This window comes from Montipora foliosa, chromosome 5 (genome assembly GCF_036669935.1).
Source record: "Montipora foliosa isolate CH-2021 chromosome 5, ASM3666993v2, whole genome shotgun sequence".
In the NCBI taxonomy this organism is placed as follows: domain Eukaryota; kingdom Metazoa; phylum Cnidaria; class Anthozoa; order Scleractinia; family Acroporidae; genus Montipora; species Montipora foliosa.
The window spans coordinates 28,656,919-28,676,918 of NC_090873.1; the positions used below are offsets into that span (position 1 = coordinate 28,656,919).

At 39.6% G+C, this 20,000-nt stretch overlaps 3 protein-coding genes and 2 non-coding genes across 6 annotated transcripts in view; 1 reads left to right on the plus strand and 4 right to left on the minus strand.

Moving 5' to 3' along the window:
- The window catches only part of LOC138003889 (ATP-dependent DNA helicase RecQ-like), a 1,840-nt gene extending 1,189 nt beyond the window's left edge, over nucleotides 1-651 (minus strand). The window contains exon 1 of the mRNA XM_068850195.1: nucleotides 134-651. Within this exon, the coding sequence (XP_068706296.1) occupies nucleotides 134-636 (503 nt within the window). The 5' untranslated portion in view covers nucleotides 637-651. The remainder of the gene's footprint in view (nucleotides 1-133) is intronic.
- Nucleotides 1-20,000, minus strand: part of LOC138003881 (tetratricopeptide repeat protein 28-like) — a 250,699-nt gene that overhangs the window by 41,869 nt on the left and 188,830 nt on the right. The gene's annotated exons all lie outside the window — the stretch shown is intronic.
- Nucleotides 13,028-20,000, plus strand: part of LOC138003893 (thioredoxin domain-containing protein 5-like) — a 50,075-nt gene continuing 43,102 nt past the window's right edge. The window contains exons 1-8 of the mRNA XM_068850201.1: nucleotides 13,028-13,191; nucleotides 13,636-13,729; nucleotides 13,983-14,041; nucleotides 15,528-15,630; nucleotides 16,677-16,798; nucleotides 16,937-17,021; nucleotides 17,926-18,012; nucleotides 19,545-19,700. Of these exons, the coding sequence (XP_068706302.1) occupies nucleotides 13,046-13,191; nucleotides 13,636-13,729; nucleotides 13,983-14,041; nucleotides 15,528-15,630; nucleotides 16,677-16,798; nucleotides 16,937-17,021; nucleotides 17,926-18,012; nucleotides 19,545-19,700 (852 nt within the window). The 5' untranslated portion in view covers nucleotides 13,028-13,045. The remainder of the gene's footprint in view (nucleotides 13,192-13,635; nucleotides 13,730-13,982; nucleotides 14,042-15,527; nucleotides 15,631-16,676; nucleotides 16,799-16,936; nucleotides 17,022-17,925; nucleotides 18,013-19,544; nucleotides 19,701-20,000) is intronic.
- On the minus strand, nucleotides 19,824-19,896 carry Trnaa-ggc (transfer RNA alanine (anticodon GGC)). The gene has a single exon. It is a non-coding gene; the product is annotated as a tRNA-Ala (tRNA).
- The window catches only part of Trnav-gac (transfer RNA valine (anticodon GAC)), a 73-nt gene continuing 34 nt past the window's right edge, over nucleotides 19,962-20,000 (minus strand). The window contains exon 1 of the tRNA in view: nucleotides 19,962-20,000. This exon is cut by the window's right edge and continues 34 nt beyond it. This is a non-coding gene — a tRNA (tRNA-Val).

Genomic DNA, 20,000 nt, shown 5'->3' on the forward strand with positions numbered 1-20,000 from the left:
ATGATCGATGAAGAACTTGAGAGGTTACCACAATGTGAACTACTCTCGCTATTGAGTAAGAAATACAGATGGTGTAATCGTTCCGCTGCACACAATAGTGGTTCAAAAAGGATAACAGATAAATTAAACATACCAATGAGTAATACAATGTGCTTCATCGACAGCGACCGCAATTACATTTCTTTGGTAAATGGGCGAGCTAACCATTTCACGCCATTGATTATTTCCCAGCACAGCTTCCGGAGATGAATAAACAATGTTCATTTCGCCTTTTAATATCTTCTGCAAATTTGCCTGTTCTTGTCCCCCGCCGATAAACGAAGCTTTTATTCCTTTTCGTTCTAAACATTGTACTTGATCTTTCATCAAGGACACCAGAGGAGAGATCACCAGAATGATTGCACTACGAATCTTCCCGCCAAGACGTGACATTTCTTCTACGACTGAAGGAGCAAGCTGATAGATCAGTGACTTACCGAAGCCGGTTGGAAGATTAACAAACACATCTTTTCCAGATATTAAATGTAAAAGTGCCAGCTTTTGTTGTTCGCGTAATTCTGCAACACCAAACTTGGGTAAAACAGCCTCTAAACTACTTTCGAATTTCTCATCGCATACAGGAAGCGCGTCCGCCATTGTCGAAAGCGAAGTGACAAAGCTGTTGTCATTTATTTATCCAATGGAAAACGGGAATCTATCTCGCTCGCATATTAACCAATAAAAAATAACTTCATATATCAGAAACAGTAAGTGACGTCACCGGACGGAATTATAACGCCCAGACTTCAGGCGTCTCTCGCCCGGGGAAGGCTGAGGGCGGGAGACGACTGACATTTCAGGCTACTGCTACAAAATAAATGTAAAAACAATACCGACATACACGCATGATGGAAATGTGTAATGGGCCCGAGGGAAGGAGTTGATACAACACAAGTTGCGTTGACAACGGGCAACGGGGGTAGGACAACTTTAAAATCAGAGTCCTGGGCAGGAATCAAACCGTTTTTTTTTTTATTTTTTATTATTTTTTTATTTTTGTTTTTATATATACATACATTAATTAAATACAATTCTAAAACATCAAATTACACTACTTACAATAATGCATTTACTAACACTTCATTACAATACTTGTCTAATGCCTATCTAAATATTATGAAAGCTAAAGGATTCCATGTACAGCCAAATACGTACAGTTCTAAGAACACACTTCAAAAACAGATTACGGGTTAGGTTCAGAGCCAATGCACAAATCCCACTTCTTATTAAATTTGTCCATGTTATTAGTATTTACACATATAATCTTTTCCGTTTCATACTTCATTTTTGCCTTTACCTTAAAGGCGTTTATAACAGGAGGAGACAGATTTCTTCTGCAATCCCATATATATGATTTAGCGACTAGTATCAAATAGTTTAGTAAAGGGCAATTTGTGTAAATAATACCAATCATGACATCTTGCATAGTAAGGTGGACGAATTCTCTAGTCAGTAGGAAGAAGAAATATTCGGAATCTTTCCAAAAAGGTTGCACAAGGCTACAATGAAAAAGGAGATGGTGTAGAGCTTCCGGTTCTGAATTACATGTAACCTATCTTAAATAACTTTGTATTAGTAAATAGTATCGAGTTAAGAACTTTGTACTGAAATGCTTTTATGTATGGTTCAAAGGACACCTTATGCGGAAGCCATAAAAACTTCAAATCGCGATGTTTCTTTTCGAAAACTCATTTTATGGACAGCTAGATGAATAAAGTTCACTCAGCTACTATTTTCTACGTTGTCCTGGATGATTTGATGGTTTTTTGGGACCCTTCCATTTCCTCTTCAGATCACACGCGTCGTCAAATACGATATAAATAGTCTATTTGCAACGAGGTTATGCGCATGCTTTGGGCATGCATCAAATGGGATTCCTAACGGACCAATCAGACAAAAGTCTCCATTGCTAATCATATTTCGAAAAGCAATGGAGACTTCTGTCTGATTGGTCCGTTAGGAATCCATTTGATGCATGCGCGTAATCTCGTTGCAAGCAAGATGGCTTCCAGAGAGGAAGAGAACAAGTCATCGAGCTTTCTCGGCAAAGGAAAAGAATCGATCGCTTTTGTTTTTTTTTCTTGAAGATTCTAACTTTTACCTGGTAGCCGCGTTTGCAAAGGCGGGAAATGATGAGGGGTTGCAAAACTTTTCTCCACCATGCGAAGGACTTTTTAGTGTAAGAAGCTTGCGTGCAAGTGATGTACCACTATAAAATTGGCTGTCGTGTTTGCGGCAAAAACACATTGTTTCGCCTTTCGTAAAAATCTTCTGTGTAGAGGCCGCTATTGTGGTGAAAAAACTAAGAAAACGCGCAGTCGACGAAGCGAATCAAGACAGCGGGTCAGGTTGGTTTGAGCCATTAATTTTCTTGTTGTCAGTTTCATAGGTATTTTGAGAGTAAGTTTACAAGTATGACAGAAATTTTGTTATTTGTTTATGTTCGGCAGGAAATGAAAGCTCTTCAAATGCAGTTAGAACTTTTACAACTGCAACAACAACAATCGGTAAGCTTAAGTTATATGTAAGTTACTTAAGTTTGTGACTGGAAAGTATACATCCAGATACAGTAAAAATCCGCGTGTAAGAACCTACATTTTTCCAAGTTTGGCAAAACAAGTTCTTATATTTGGGGGTAGTTATTGGCAATTTTATAGGCTAAAGTAGGTTCTTCATTAGGTTCTTAAGTTTTCATTAGAAACCATTCCTGTACAAGCAGAAAAAATAGGTTTGGTCCTTTATGATACAGCATTTACATAGAACTGTCTTGTCATGAGCCTTGTGCAAGACTAACTAAAAAATTACATACACTATAAACAAAGTATCTTTTCAGAAATATTTGCATACAAAATAAAATACTAAATGGAATAAGTAAAAAATGCAATTTTCTGGTCACATTCATTTTCAAATACTTGTGAAATGTTCGTGGCTCTCCCCCGAGGGAAACGACCGCCGGAAATACGTCTGCGTTCGCAGGCGAAGGTTGTGATTGCCCAATCAAGCAGTAGTGTCTGTCCAGTTTCAATACGGAAAAGATTACTTAAGCATGCTAGATATTAACCCCCACTCCAACGAATTTATCTTTAGAAGTCTAGTCCAAGTTTCATGAGCTAATTCCAAAACGATAAACCGATTTCGTACACAACGTAGTGTAGTAGAGCTGAAATATGTAAAAGCCGGTCTTTGCATGAATATGAATTAGCTGGAAATGAAATATTTTTGAGGCATGAGAGAGTTTGGTCACATGGGAGATCATTCTTGGCCAACGCCAATACTATGAACGTTTTTTATTTCTCATTTTCTTTTTTCTTCTTCTACCACAGTTTAAACAGTAGTTGACGCTTTCGTTTCAATTTTGTCTTAGCAGCGTGGCCTTCGTAGGATTGGCATTCAGAGCTCAAGTCATGGATCCTACGCAGGTTTCCTGCCTTATTTTCCCCCAACGGGTTTTTTTCCGGCAGGTCTTTCCTGGCCTTCATTCTGGCAGTAGCTGTTTCTGTAAACTGATGCTTAGCTCTGTAATTTTTAGGTAGGGTTAGGGTTAGTTATCGTAGTTATCCTAGTGTCATCACGGGTGATTACGACTATACGGCGCTCGGCCGAAACTGCCCAAACAAACCTAATGGCTTTCTATTTATGTTTTGCACTGCATAGTGGACCTGAAATCTAGTAAATCATTAAAGGTCGCCCGGCAATCGCTTTGGAAGAAAAGCAGATGGGTAGAGAAAGAAACAATCTGTTTTTTTGTGTTTGGTCTATCGACCACTTATTTCTTTTACTGAAAGGTTTTTACAATTTGTGGTTTTTGTAGTCAATCCTAGGGTTTACAAATGGTTTCTAAACAAAGTCAAAATCCAATAGGTGTCAACACAAACAAAGGGAAAATCGCAGCACACGCAAGATTCGAGCGACCAACGCTAATAACATCAGAGACAAACAGTTTCAGCTACATAACTCTTAAGTGGCAAGCAGCTTGGTGGACATTCAACGGGGCTGGAAAATCTGCGAGCCATGCGAATTTCGCATTTAAGTCTAAGCACCCATTTCAAATAGCGCTGATAAACAGTTATTAAGTCTAAGTACCCATTTTAAAATGGTTAGCTTTCAATAACTGTGTGACTCGCATGTTGACTCGCATGGCTTGCCACACTAGTGTTGGCTCGCAAATTGTCCTCACTCACATTCAACAACCACATAACGAAGTCTCAAACTGTGGGGCTAAAAGAACATCGTTATCAACAGATTAGAGACACTTAGAAACTGAAAAGAAACACCGAAATGCTCGAAAATAAGAAAACTTTGCTGTGATCGAAAATTATTAATTGACGAGATGCCAACACACTATACCTCATTGCTAATTTAATGGTATATAACGAATTGTAATCACACAAGTTAATGCACTTAGTCCAACGGTGCGTAAGCGACTGGACCTAGGGAAGTTTTAATGAGGTACGAGATATGTAGGTATACGATGGCTTTTTTAAATTGATATATTTATTTATCAGGTTTGTGCCAATCAGGGTCAGAAAAATGTCTGTTTTCAAATCGGGTTTAATTTGCCGGAAAGTAAACAATATATGACTAAATAAGCCCGATTTACACTACAGAGTTTTTTTGGCACGGCTCGAGTGAAATTGGCACGGGTCCCAAAAAAAAGGTTCGGCTCGGATAAAATTTGCAGTGTAAACAACCTGTCAGTGCCAAATTTCATCCGTGCCGAACCAAAATTCTTACCCGTTCTGGGACCTTCGGCGAGGTAGTCCGAGCACGGGTAAAATTGGTACGGGTGCTGAAAAAATAGGCACGGTTCGGATAGAACAAGTAGTGTAAACGCTTTAAAGGGCCAAATTTGAGCCTTAATTCATATAGGCTAGCAGTTTTTTGCGTATATTTCAAGATGGCTGCTCATTCTCCACCAAAATCACGCGGACGTTCTTGATTATAATTGAACTACGCATGTCTACAAGAGAACTCACCCTGGCCCAAAAATTTTGGCACGGTATATTTGATACGGTAAAAACGTTGTAGTGTAAACAAAGTTTGCCGAGCTCTTTTTAGGCACCCGTGCCAATTTCACACGAGCCGTGCCGAACATTTTCTGTAGTGTAAACCGGGCTTAAATCGATTCACTCAATGATTAAGATTATTTGTGTATATACCAATTCGGCTAACTCAATGTCGTACCCAATTCAAATCTCTAGGGGTTAAGATGCTTTATGTATTGCATTTGCATGATAATGTAGCATTCACATTTAAATGATATGGTAATACTTGGGACAAAACGTTTTATTCCCAAAGGATTTGAATTGGGTACAACATTGAGTTAGCCAAATTGGTCTATTGTATTAGAATTTTGATATAGCACGCACATTTAAATAACATGGAAATACCTGGAACAAAACCTTTTATTCCTAAAGGGTTTGAATTGGGTACATCATTGAGTTAGCCGATTATACTAGGCCTATTTATTTCGTGGGCTCAAAGCAACATACATCCATATTACAAAATGGAAGTTACACTCCTGAACTGTAATAAAAAATCAGTGAATTCAACATTGTGGAGGAAGGATCACACCTAAAAGTGAACTTGGCAAGGATTGTGTTCCACTAGCAATTTTGAGAGGCGTTGACAGACAACAACATTGATTAGTGACCATAAGTAGGTCATGTACGACGCGTCCCCCTTCCCCCCCCCCCGAGGGGAACCCCGAGGAACCCCCCCGAGGAACCCTAACCCGAGATGCCAACACACTATACCTCATTGCTAATTTAATGGTATATAACGAATTGTAATCACACAAGTTAATGCACTTAGTCCAACGGTGCGTAAGCGACTGGACCTAGGGAAGTTTTAATGAGGTACGAGATATGTAGGTATACGATGGCTTTTTTAAATTGATATATTTATTTATCAGGTTTGTGCCAATCAGGGTCAGAAAAATGTCTGTTTTCAAATCGGGTTTAATTTGCCGGAAAGTAAACAATATATGACTAAATAAGCCCGATTTACACTACAGAGTTTTTTTGGCACGGCTCGAGTGAAATTGGCACGGGTCCCAAAAAAAAGGTTCGGCTCGGATAAAATTTGCAGTGTAAACAACCTGTCAGTGCCAAATTTCATCCGTGCCGAACCAAAATTCTTACCCGTTCTGGGACCTTCGGCGAGGTAGTCCGAGCACGGGTAAAATTGGTACGGGTGCTGAAAAAATAGGCACGGTTCGGATAGAACAAGTAGTGTAAACGCTTTAAAGGGCCAAATTTGAGCCTTAATTCATATAGGCTAGCAGTTTTTTGCGTATATTTCAAGATGGCTGCTCATTCTCCACCAAAATCACGCGGACGTTCTTGATTATAATTGAACTACGCATGTCTACAAGAGAACTCACCCTGGCCCAAAAATTTTGGCACGGTATATTTGATACGGTAAAAACGTTGTAGTGTAAACAAAGTTTGCCGAGCTCTTTTTAGGCACCCGTGCCAATTTCACACGAGCCGTGCCGAACATTTTCTGTAGTGTAAACCGGGCTTAAATCGATTCACTCAATGATTAAGATTATTTGTGTATATACCAATTCGGCTAACTCAATGTCGTACCCAATTCAAATCTCTAGGGGTTAAGATGCTTTGTGTATTGCATTTGCATGATAATGTAGCATTCACATTTAAATGATATGGTAATACTTGGGACAAAACGTTTTATTCCCAAAGGATTTGAATTGGGTACAACATTGAGTTAGCCAAATTGGTCTATTGTATTAGAATTTTGATATAGCACGCACATTTAAATAACATGGAAATACCTGGAACAAAACCTTTTATTCCCAAAGGGTTTGAATTGGGTACATCATTGAGTTAGCCGATTATACTAGGCCTATTTATTTCGTGGGCTCAAAGCAACATACATCCATATTACAAAATGGAAGTTACACTCCTGAACTGTAATAAAAAATCAGTGAATTCAACATTGTGGAGGAAGGATCACACCTAAAAGTGAACTTGGCAAGGATTGTGTTCCACTAGCAATTTTGAGAGGCGTTGACAGACAACAACATTGATTAGTGACCATAAGTAGGTCATGTACGACGCGTCCCCCTTCCCCCCCCCCGACGAGTGCCGGATGGTCTACTACAATGTCTGTTTTGGGAGATGTGATATGATGAAATCGAAATTATTCCACAGGAAACTGATGTATACATAAAACTGTGTCCTGGAGACTTTTGAACAACTGACTTTGTTTTGCGAGCAGAAAATTTATTTAACAAGATAGTTTTTAAGCGTGTTATAGATTGTGTGACACAGGTACCGGTACTTGCATTTTATTAATGTTCTGTTAAAGACTTTACTGTACATTGAGTAACCGAAATTTGTCATATTGCGCATGAACGTGTAATGAGAATAGCAAAAGAACCGTATGTTTTCCAAACTAAGTGCAAGGAAAGTGTTCAGAGGGGCCCAAGTCCCGAATTGAGTGCCCGGCAGAGAAGACTGCTTCTGAGAACGGTAGTCCGTCTATAAGAAAGAGAAGGGATTTAATTTTACTTGTAAGCGGTTCATGGAAGAGGCAGGAATCTCACAAAGGGAAGTGTCCATAAGAGCAGTATCCTTTCACCACAACGAGTCACCAAAATTTAATGGGTCTAAAATGGTAAAACCGTAGTTCGTGCTAAAAATACAACGGTGTAAATGGTTAGTTAATAAACCAGAGTGATACGTTTTACCCTTTACCTGCGTCTTGGGACCTGTTTTCAACTAGTTTTTTTTTCTGATTTGTGCATGGTGACGTTCTCAATTTCTTATAAAATTGTCTAAGGATAATTTGACTAGTGACTAGCGGTGACTCGTGCACACTTTCACAAATAAACGTAACTTCTAACTCACTAAATACGAGACCTCCCATGAATGATAAGTGTTTATTTGAATAGATATCTATGACTTCACTGAGAGTCAGTATTTCTTTCCGTACATTTTCCGAGAGGTTTTAAACCACCACGCCATCTCTAAAAAATTAGGAGACATTCAGCCCTATTTAAAACCCAGCAGACTGATGTCCAGATGAGTGCAAAACACTGAGCTGTTTACCTTTTTACTTCTAAGCTCTGCGTTGATGAAAATTATTCAGCAACAACGAACTCGCAGCCCGCGCAATTTTCCCGCCATTCCCCGTTGTACACCACATACTTTAAATTCCTTCAAAACACAATCCTCGTCACATTCGTTGCGACACAAGTAATGTCCTCTGCTCTCCCAATGTTGGTTTTGCGAGATGGCTCCTCTAAATCAGTGAATTCAACATTGGGGAGGAAGGATCACACCTAAAGGTCAGAATATTAGTGCTGTACATGGTGTCCCAACTTAATTTGGCGAGGATTGTAGGTTGTTAAATTGAAGGACTCCTTGAACATTGAATCTTTTACAAAGAACATTAGGAAAATAGATCTAACCTCATCTTTAAACAACAACGATAATTGCTGTAACCTCTGAAATTCTTAGAGATTACTGATTTATACATCTATTGTCTTACTTTGTATATTTCACAGTTGTATAAGAGACTCGTAAGAGCTCGGGTATGACACTAGTTTCAGTTGACAATTGCCACATATCGTTGCTTTTTTAATTTTCTCTACCGATTTGGCCTTTTTTACTGCCTCTAAATCACCGATTTTATGCGGCTGTACTGAAAGTGACTACCTTTCTTCCATTGCAGAATGGCCGCATTAATTGTAATCTCTTCCAATTCGACTGATGTACACCTTTTACAGTATCCGAGTCACTTTGGCCGGGGGAACTGTTGGTTAGAGCCACCTTTTTCTCTAGTGTGAAGTCTCCACTACGAGACAAACAGACTGAACTTAAAAACATTTGTTACATCTCCATATCATTGAATCAAGCAACAAAAAATTGGTGTACTGTAGAATACGACTCGTTGAATTGGCCAATTGAATCGCCCGTACTCATGATCTGAGAGATATGATTTAAGACTTAATAACACATCCAAGTGAACGCATTGCATGGAGCACTAGACATGATCGTTTTTCGTTGTTGTTGATGAGGGAACTATTAAATTGGAACGTCCTCTGGTATTCGAATTGCATTGCCCAAGACAAAAGGTAAATGCCTGCTAAGATCACATTTAGGAGGTCGAAATGCACTTTATAACTGTTAAATTGCCGTTTTGGAGATCGATCGTATAGCTGCGACCATTTGCATCAGAACGGAAATCAAATTTCCAACTTTCATTTGCTTAGAGCTAAACCTAATCTTTTAACTGACAAGAAGACGTATTCAAAAACACCTCAGTCCAACAACACGAGGAAAGAGATTGACAAGTCCATTTGGCTGTGGACATAACTTTGTTTCAACCATTTAAACTGTACAGTTGCTGGAACGACAAAACATACATTTGCTAGCCGAGAATACATGTGTTCCCTTTATCGACTAATGAATTCATACAGGATTGTGAGCAAGCTTGAAGTTTTTGGGACAAAACAAAATAACAAAAAGTGGTAGAATTTTTTTCAAGCCGGGTGTTTCAAAACTCAATAAAACACTTTTGACTGTAGTCATTATGGTAGCCAATCTGCGCTCACGTTGCCATTGGCGACGATTACATTGACGGACAATAAAATGATCAACGTAATTCTTCTCCTCGAGAATCTCTATGAATAAAGCAATGGCCAGTCAGGATGTTCTTTTCTCGACGAAATTATATGTTTCATATCTTTATTTACAAGATATCTAAACTATGGTGTTTCCACAAGATAGTTCATTACACCGCCCGTTTGAAGAAAGGCGTTTCCTTCTTACTGTGCATTCGGCAGTCTAGATATTGATATCGATTGTCGTCTCCTAACTGGTTTGCATTGAAAATTTAAAGATTGTAGAAAGAAAATTAATTAAGAGATCAAGCAACAATTTTATTAAGTAAGGCTATGATCCTCGCAGTTACATGATGAACGCAATTTCTGTAATTTCGTAAAGAAGCCTGAAAAATTGAGGACTTCAACGGGGTTTGAACCCGTGACCTCGCGATACCGGTGCGACGCTCTTACTAACTGAGCTCTGAAGCCACTGACGTTGGGAGCTGGTCATTTGTGGGTTCCAAAGTTCCCGTGAGGAATGAATCAACGATGAAATGATATATGAAATGGATCATATATGAACTGCGGATGTGAAGTCCTGAATTTTTCAGGCTTCTTTACGCAATTGCAGAAATTGCGTTCATAATTGCAAGGATCATAGCTTTGCTTGATTTCATCTCCGCAGTTCATATATGATCCATTTCATATATCATTTCATCGTTGAACAATTTTATTACCTACAGTAGCTTTTGACCTTCTGGAAGTTTTCGAAATCGCGAAAAGAAATACAGACATTTGCCTAAGCAAAATGTTTGCAGCCCGGAGAAGGGACTCGCATATTAAAGAGCCTGTGGCCCGAAACTTTACGGGCCGTTTTCGGGTGTCACAATTCCCTTTGTATCTCAAGAACGGAGAAAATTTAATACCTCAAACTTCACAGTTATTTTTCTTTTTATTGCCTTGAAAACAGGTTAAAAGATCGGCTTTCCAAAACAAGCGGTTGGCAATTTCACAAATGCATATGGCTTTTGGGGCCCGAAAAGTTTTCGGGACTTTCGAGAAACGGGCCCCTGGAATGCTCGTCGTCTCGCCAGCTTAGGGGTGTAAATTTCGAATTTTGGTCTTACTTAGGGTATTCATGGCAAAACGCCATCATATGTAGCCCATATGTAGCCGTCAAGGTCGTGTTCAGGGTTGCAAGAGAAGAAATTTAAAAATGACTATTTAATGTGTTTTAAATATGGTCTCATTTAGGGGTCAAAAAAAGCCTGGGCCACGCCCAGATTGGTCTCCCTTAGGAGTTTAATTCAAAAAATTCGATAAGCATATATGCATATGCATATGCAAAGTCCGTTCTCTCCGGGATTTGCAGTCTTTTTATTTAAAATGCACACAAATTAAGAGATCAGACAACTTTTACTTCCCCACATTTTAGCTTCTTAGGCCCGATTCAGACGCCGTACTTTAGATGATCTGAATCGAGTTCATTGAATTAAGTTCAAGTGGAATACGGCGTGTGAATCAATTCAGAACAACCGGTCTAATTCGCAATTTTCCCGCCTGGCTTAGCCGGGAATTACGGCTGTGAAACGTGGCTTTGATCCAGACGCCGTACTTCACATGAGCCCAATCAAATGCAGAAATTATTACAACTTTGCAAGTTTCTTCAATCATAGTATGCTTCTGTGAATTAATTTCGGCGCTATTAAGTTCGGCATCTGAATCAGTTCAGCCGGGATTAATTAATTTGGGTCCGGTCAGTGTAAAATGCAAACTGCAGACCAGGCCGGGTAAAATGCAGACTGAGGTTATAATGTAACTGTTGAAAAAGCCCAAACCCCTTAGAAATGCTAACCTTAGGCCTTATTAGGCCTAAAACAATATTAGGCTTAACTGTTAGCATTTCTAAAGGGTTTGGGTTTTTCAACAATTACATTATAACCTCAGTCTGCATTTTACCCCTGGTCTGCAGTCTGCATTTTACAATGACCGGACCCAAATTAATTAATCCCGGCTGAACTGGTTCAGACGCCGAAATTAATAGCATAGCACCGGGTCTGCAGTCTGCATTTTACATTGACCGATTTGGGTCGGTCTAAATTCGAATTCGATTCGGCTCATGTAAAGTACGGCGTCTGAACCGGCCTTTAGAAGTTCTAAGAAATCGCCCGTTTAATTGCATTATTTTGCTTCGGTCCAGTCCCTCTGTGACAAAATACCACAAAACTTTAAAGTAAGGAACTTCCCATTTGTTTGGTTCTAGGCCCTAGCAAGAATCCATCACCCGGTTACATTTACCCCAAATTGTCCTGGTCCTCATCAGCGTTAGAAAAGTGTATATTTTTAAACTAAGCTTTGTGGGAAAATAATCAAAAGACTGAATCAGGTCACTCAATGTTGTGTCCAATTCAAACCCTTTGGGAATAAAACGTTTTGTTCCAGGAATTTCCATATCATTTAAATGTGAATGCTGTGTTAAAATTCCAATACAATACACAAAGAATTGGGTACAATATTGAGTTAGTCGATTTGGTCTATTGTACATTTTCCCGCAAAACTTCGTTTCAAAATTGACACTTTTCTAACTCTAAATGGGACATTCTTACTCTTGGATAATGGAATCTTGGCCCTAGCAATTATCACACACTATACGCCCAGATTGAAAAAGAGGCCCTCGTCACTACCTGGGCTTGCGAGAGATTGGCAGATTACCTTATCGATATCGGAAAGCGGTTCCAGGTAGAAACCGATCACAACCCTCTGGTTCCAATCCTTGGTTCAAAGAACTTGGAAGAAAATGTCACCACGGATCCAACGACTCCGCCGTATGCGATTGTTAAGATTCGACTTCACAGAGTCCCACGTTCCCGTATAGAGCCTGATTACTGCTGATGCGCTATGATGAGCACCTGTAGAGCAGCAGGATGGGCAGTCCAGTACTGAAGAGGAGATCGGTTTATACGTTCAACATGTACTTGCCTCCCTCCCAGCCTCAAACATACAGCTCGAGCGAATAAAAGAAAAACAAGAAGAGGACGAAGTCTGTCAAAAACTGAAGCAATACTGCAGTGAAGGCTGGCCGGACCGAACCAGAGTACCAGACGCTCTTAAACTCCTATTGGCAAATCCAGGATGAACTTTCGGTTAGCAGCTTGGCCCCAGACAATGAGACCATAGGAAATTTAGGGTTCAATTAAGGAGCGGTAGATGTTAAGCAGGGTAGCAAGTGGGACAAGGTGTCTCAATCTTGCGATCATACAAATTCCTTTACTAACTTTTGATGAGATATAATCCAGGGGCAGCGCTATCCAACGTTTGAACAACTGGCCCCAGGTCGCCCCAGGTCGCCCCAGGTCCCTCTGTGCTTTGGCTCTAAGTGTTGAGTGGTCTGCGGTTTCCTACCGAAACAAAACGTGTCCTTCAGAAATTATGGCTGCAAAGGAAATCCTTATTTTCTTTCTCTCCACCGTTATTTCTCCAAGCCTAAGCGACAACGTGCTTTCACTTACAGATGTAGACTTCGAAGACAGAGTGTTTGGTTCTTCCTCGCATTTTGTTATGTTTTACGGACCTTGGTGAGCTATTTATAAGCTTAAATATAAGCTACATGCGATATAATACAACTTTTTTTGTGCATTTGCACTGTAGTAATTAACTGTATTTTGCTCTTCAATTTTAAACTGATAATTCCACAGTTACTGTGGAACAAATTGCCACGAGGAGGGAAAAGATGAGAAAATATTAAGCCTGCCTGCAAGAGTTAAGAGAGGTAGCCGGCGCCTGGCCTGTAGGTCGCAAGTTCGTACGTCGGTAGTAGCTAGAAAGAATCTTCTAAATGGACAGCTACGTTGTACTGGTCACAAGGCAACATGAATAACTACCGACAGGTCATTGTAGAAGTTCATTAGTACTGAAACTGTTAAATGGTAAAGAAGTAATGTTCTGAGCTTTGAGATTTAAATTTAGCTTGCATATTAGCAGGTGTCAGCTTATGCAATAATGTGATTTGATGCCAACAGGTGCGAGCACTGCCAGAATTTCATGCCAACCTGGAGTCTTTTAGCTGAGCACTACAGCAAAATTTCTCAAAGTGAACATGTAGCAATAGCCAAGGTACTGACAAACCAAGTTCAGTTCTTGACGATATCGATGTCTTGACACAAAAGCCTTTCTTTAGCCAATTTTTAGGGCAGTTTGAGGTGGGAAAATATGTTTTGGTAAAGTTGTGTTATGTATGACAAAGTGAACTTTATGAAATAAATGTATTTATATTCTGGTGTGAAAATTTTCCCAGACAAGTCCTGTAATGTTTGTACCGTTTGTTGAGGGAAGTTTCCTCTCATCTGTTTTTTTTTTTTCTACACAGGTTGATTGCACGAAAGAGACACCACTCTGTGCAAAACAAAACATCCGTGCTTACCCAACGTAAGTGTGTATATCCGGGGTACTCTGGTTTTCCCCTGTCCTAAAAAACCAACCTACGATTTGATACCACGCACCGGTGGCTAATATAGTTGGTTGAGTACCCTGGCTGCCATGCGAGTTCGACTTCAGCCGAACCAATACTCGGGTTCTTAAAAAAACTGAGGAGAAAGTGCTGTCTTTGTAATTGCACCCGCAAATGGTTAGACTTTCAAGTCTTTTGGCTCTCGGATAAGGACTATAAACCATAGGCCCCGTCTCACAAAAATCTTCCATGTTCATTAGTTCCCTGTGGGATGTTAAAGAACCCACACACTATTCGAGAAGAGTAGGGGATGAAGTTCCCGGTGTTGTGGTTGTACTTTGTTAGTGGATGGGTATAGCAGGTCCATATCAGCTGAATAGCTGCCAAAACTTCAACCTGCTCAATCAAATAAATAACAAACAAACAAACAAACAATCTATATGATTTAATTTGAATTCTGTCTGGTCCAGGTGTTGTAGTGCCCCAGTACTACTGTAAATACAGTTCACTCTTGAATAATTAACAATATTATTATTATTCCATGAGCTAGCATTGGATACGAGATGGCAATTATAGCCAATGAGGGGCGTAGCGCCAAGTTGGCTATTACCAATCTCATAATTATTCAACAAGGGCGAATTAAATTTGTATCCAACAAGGGCGAATTAAATTCTCAACCTTCGGTTTTGCTAAATTTTATTTAAGTATAAGAAAACAACGGGAAAGTGACGTGACTTCCGGGTGCCAAAAATTTTGAGCGACATTTGCCGCATTCATGTGGACCATATAAGGTCAAACGCAGGTATAATGGCTGGTAACCGAGATCCAGTGAACCAATTTGAAAGCTAGAATTGCATTATCCGAGGTTGATAATTTAATTATGTTTGTTAACCAGCTGCCTTGCTAAAATGGGAGGTGGGTGCCTAGAGTATCCAGGGAATACTCCATTGGCCAGCCAGCCCCTAGATAGAATACCACCCCCATGGCTGGCAAATCCCCACAACCCAGATATGAGCCTCTATTCCAGGCACCGGTCACACTGATGGACTCAGTGGAAGGAAAAATAGAGGTCAAGGTGGGGTGGGTGAAAGCTCAAAAACTAATGATGAAAACAGCTCCAAATGCCTGAGAAAAATTCATAAAAAGCTGGCTGATGAATTTGATTTCAACGATCCATGCAAGCCTGCACTTATGAGTCTGACTGCTGACAGCTTGACCAAAAGACCGCCCAAGAGAAATGATGACTGCTACAAGCCTGACCACTAAAACAAGGAACGCTAGAAAGATTACCTCCATGCAGAGGGTGGTTAACTTAGTTAAATTGGCGTTTAACTAAAATGGTGAATTAAGTCTGTTATTATTTTTTTACTATTGTTACAATAATTATTGTTGTTTATTTGTTCTTAAAAAGAAGAGATGACAAGTCTTTCAAAACGCAGGTTTGCTTTTCTTTCCTTTATCAAGGTTAAAACTGTATTTTGATCATGGTGAAATCAAGAGATACAATGGAAAAAGAAGAATGAATGACCTCAAAGCTTTTGTCAACAAATTTCTGGCAACATCTGAAGTAAGATTTAGAACTTTTGTGTTGCTAGTGATTATTTTTAGTACCTGAAGCAGTGTTGGCATTATGGAAATTTTTGGATTACCGAATTGCTCTTTTGATGGGATTACCTGCATTACCACAGGTTGATGTTGCCATTGGTCGAGAACAAGTGAATAGTGTACAATCATCTCCATCGTCATCATTATTGTCATAGTCATCATCATTGTCATCATCACCACCATCAAGGAGGTTTTTCTTGAGCTGCGAGAGAGCCTCGAAGCGGTGAAGACGAGTCCCAAAGCGGCAAGAAGAGAGATACCTTGGACTTCAATCTCACTTACGCCAGCTGTCAAACACGTCAAATTGATAATTACAAAAGGGCCCAGGGGCAACTTACCAATCACGCATCCCCTCGGTATTACCAATCACATGAACCAATCATATTTATATGCGTGTTTGTCTAAAATATCAACCAATCTGAGCCTGAGGGTCACATCCTGACCCTGGCGTCTGCATGAAAGGTGAGATTCAAGTCCAAGGTAACCAGAGGTTTTTCTCTTCTCACCGCTTCGCGTCTCAACTTTGCCTCTTCGTGGCTCTTTCATGGCTCTAGAAAAACCTCTGGGACCAGAGTAGCACATCACTTGCCTAAAGGAAAACACCAGTTCCTGTCTGTTGACCAAAGTCAAGTCCTGTTGTTAAAACCTAGATGGATGACCATCTAAGATTACCCCCTTATCAGGTTGGTAAAGTGGTCACTAATCACACTTCCAGCTTCTTCATTTATATGTGAGCAGAGTTCCAGTTCATCTCAACCTAATGCAGAGGTTTCTCTCTAGGTAATGAAAATTGACTCAGCTAATTATGCCTGGCTGAGTTCCTGTGCTTCAGGAATCACACATGGATTTAATGAAACATGACCACCTGTCATTATTGTGCTCCCAAGTTCTCTCTCTACCTAAACCGCAGCCCTCCATCATAAAGCAGCCATTGAAAGTGGTTAGCTGCTTGTTACCTTTAACCTGTTTATTAGTTTTACCAAATGCTAGGTTAGAGTTTCGTTTTAGGAAAAAGAGAAGGACATAACGGAGACAAATGAACCAGATAATGGTCTTTACACGCTGACAGCAGATAACTTTGACCGACATGTGGAAATGGGACTTCATTTTATAAAGTTCTATGCCCCTTGGTAAGTCAGGTGTTTTTTCAATAGGATAGTCCATATAGCTATTAATCTGCCTGTAATACAGTGCTTGGACTAAATTGTAAAATAGTGGCATATGCAATGAAAAAAATATTTACAGGTACCTTGTATGTTTCATGACAGGTGTAGCCATTGCCGCAAACTGGCACCCACGTGGAAGGAATTGGCTGAGTTTCATAAGGACAATATGGATATCACAATTGCTAGGGTACATGATCTTGTCTCAGCCATGTTAAGAAGATTCATTGAACTGTCTGTACAATTTGTTTCTTCCTTTATTGCGCGCATGCTTACACAATTGTGCATGTACTTGGCCTTCTCCTGTCATGTTGATCAAGTGATCTGTTTTTGCTAAGCCGACTGTTAACTTATATTCCTTTGACTCTGATGCTAAATAATTTAGAAGTTGATGTAATATTATTAAGGCTGGTTTGCCTTTTGGTGTATAGTGGAATAGATTGTTTGCTTGTGACTGTACTTCTGAGACCCCCACTTTTATACCTGAAAGTTGTTTATATTGTTTGGATTTTACTCACCTATTAAACTGCTTTTTGACACATCTGAATAATACACACACTGCTGGTTTTTTCTGTTATTGATGAATATAAAGGTAAAGGTAATTAAAAGTAAAGTGACCATATTTAAAGTGGATAACAGTAATTTATTCAACTGACAAACCTGAGATCGACGAACTTGTGCACGTTTTACTCACTCCTCTCCAACAGTACTACTTAAGCTACACAGAAAGGAGAGAATTCGAAACAAGGATGTGAGATCTGGGGACATCAAACTCAGGATCTCTTGCACTAAGGCCGAACACTAACCGACTGTGCCATCCTTTGCTCCTAAATGTGAACCACCGAATTCAAATTTAGTTGAAGGGATGTATTTCTTTTGATGGCAACTCGGGAAGGCTAAAAGACCACACTTGTTTTAAGAGAACATTGGATGCAAATGGTTGCATGGTTTTTAACAAAGTGAGAGCTTGAAGAACTTAGGGGCACTTAAGGGTTGCTATATGTTTCACATTTTTTCAGGATAACAAAGGATCAAAAGGTATTTATGATTATTTCATTGCATTACTTGACATCATTATCTGTATTTCTCATCAGATTGATTGCACAACAGAAGGCAAAACGTGTGCAGAACATAAAATCCAAGGTTTTCCTTCACTTAAATTGTTTAAAGATGGACGCGAGGTTTGTAATTCCAATTTACAGTAGCACAGGAAATCTTGTACCAAAATTGTATGTTGCTTTTAATAACTCAGTAATCTTCTCCTTACTCTTAAGTGAAATTGTATTTACATAAAGCATAATATGATTAAACAAGAAAACAAAAACTAAATTTAATAATGGATAGTGCAACTCAGCACACACTCTTTTAATTAGGGGGAGGGGGGGGGGGGGGTCATGAAAAACCACAAAACCACACAAATTGCTCAAAACCAAAATTTTGAACAATCTGATAAATGCAGGCAAAACCATCAAAGTCAAGTTTTAAAACTGTAATCAAATTGACCTTATTCATAAATGGCGGTCACATGTTTAGTTCTTTTGTCCACGTGCAAATTAGCCTACCAAGCCTCATTTTAGAGCAAGAATTCTTTTCAATTCACTGTATGGTGTCGAGGCTTGGTAGGCTAATTTGCACTTCGACAAAAGAATTATCAATTGACCGCCATTTATGAATAAGGTCTATAGAGCGTATGAGTCTGCATCGGAGACTAGTCGAGAAATCGGTGTAACGTTGTAGAATATGCACGTGGCTGACACATGTAATGAGAGAGCTTTAGCAAGGAAGACGACGACGGCATCGAAAACGCCACAAAACAATAGGTTTAAGGGCCCACTGACGTATTTTTTGGGGTGTGTTGCTAAGGATGTAATGGTTAAGTAATTTGAGAGAATTTGGCATTATTTTGGTCAGTTTCCAACTTTTGTAAGCCAATGACCCTAAATATGACGTCATCATACCATGCCCATGGTCACGTGACCAATAAAAGAAAACTCTAAATTTGTCTCACTTCCTTAGCAACGCGCGAAAAATCTGTCTGTGAGCCCTTAAATAGCAAGAACAATAGCTCTGCACGCCCTGCACGTGCGTTTTACATTTTGATACATTTCTTTGCAGTTCTTATCTTGACAACGACATGAAATGATCAAATTTTAGGTCATGTGGAAGACGAGAGCAACTGACGATAAATATCCACACTGTTCTCGCTAATTTTAATAGGAAGCTTATATAAATAAGCACACGCTTTTTTGAGATGCAGACGACAACTGGAAGTGAACTGTTTTCCATTTCAACTTGTCTTCAGACAACTACATTTACATTGCTAAGTATCCTTTCTCCATTAGAGATGATTCGTATAAAAATCTCGGAGACACCACTGTCCTGGCACGAGAAATGTCCTCTTCCGGTTGCCTTCCGTGTCTCAGAAACGCGTGTGCTTAAGCTCCCTAATATTTTTAGACAATGTTCTCGTAGCCATCATTGGTGTAATTGCTTACGGTCCCTAATGATGAACTGAAACCGTACTCCAAATACTGTAGGAAAAACTGAAAAAGGAATTGGATACCAAAACCGAAAACTTGCTTGTATCTTTGCCGAAAATTGTAAACACAACGCTAAGAATGGGAACGACCACAAACCGCAAAAATTTCGGCACAAAAATGGAAAAACCGAGAATCCTAATGCAATCTTCTAAAATGGTTTATTGTTGCTTCAGGTGGATATTTACGAGGGGCCTCGTTCTCTAGATGACTTGAAGAATTATTTGACTTTGAAGATCTCTGAGCATAGTCTTCTAAGCAGTGCAACAACTGACAATAGTGAGTCAGCTGAGGAGGTACCTTCTGATGATGACCCAGACATGGAAACACAAGTAATAGGCCATTTCTGACAGATGCCATGCAGTTAATATTATTATTTTCGAAAGATTTGTGATCCTCGCATTTGTCCGGACAATTTAAGCAATTGTCTCTTCTAGGCAACTGAAAAATTCAGGCAGCTTCTACGGGATTTGATCCCATGACCTCTGCAATGCCAGTGCAATGCTTTACCAACTGAGCTATGAAGCCACTCAGTTGGGAGCAGGTCAAGTAATTTAAGCAATTGTCTCTTCTAGGCAACTGAAAACTTCAGGCAGCTTCTACGGGATTTGATCCCATGACCTCTGCAATGT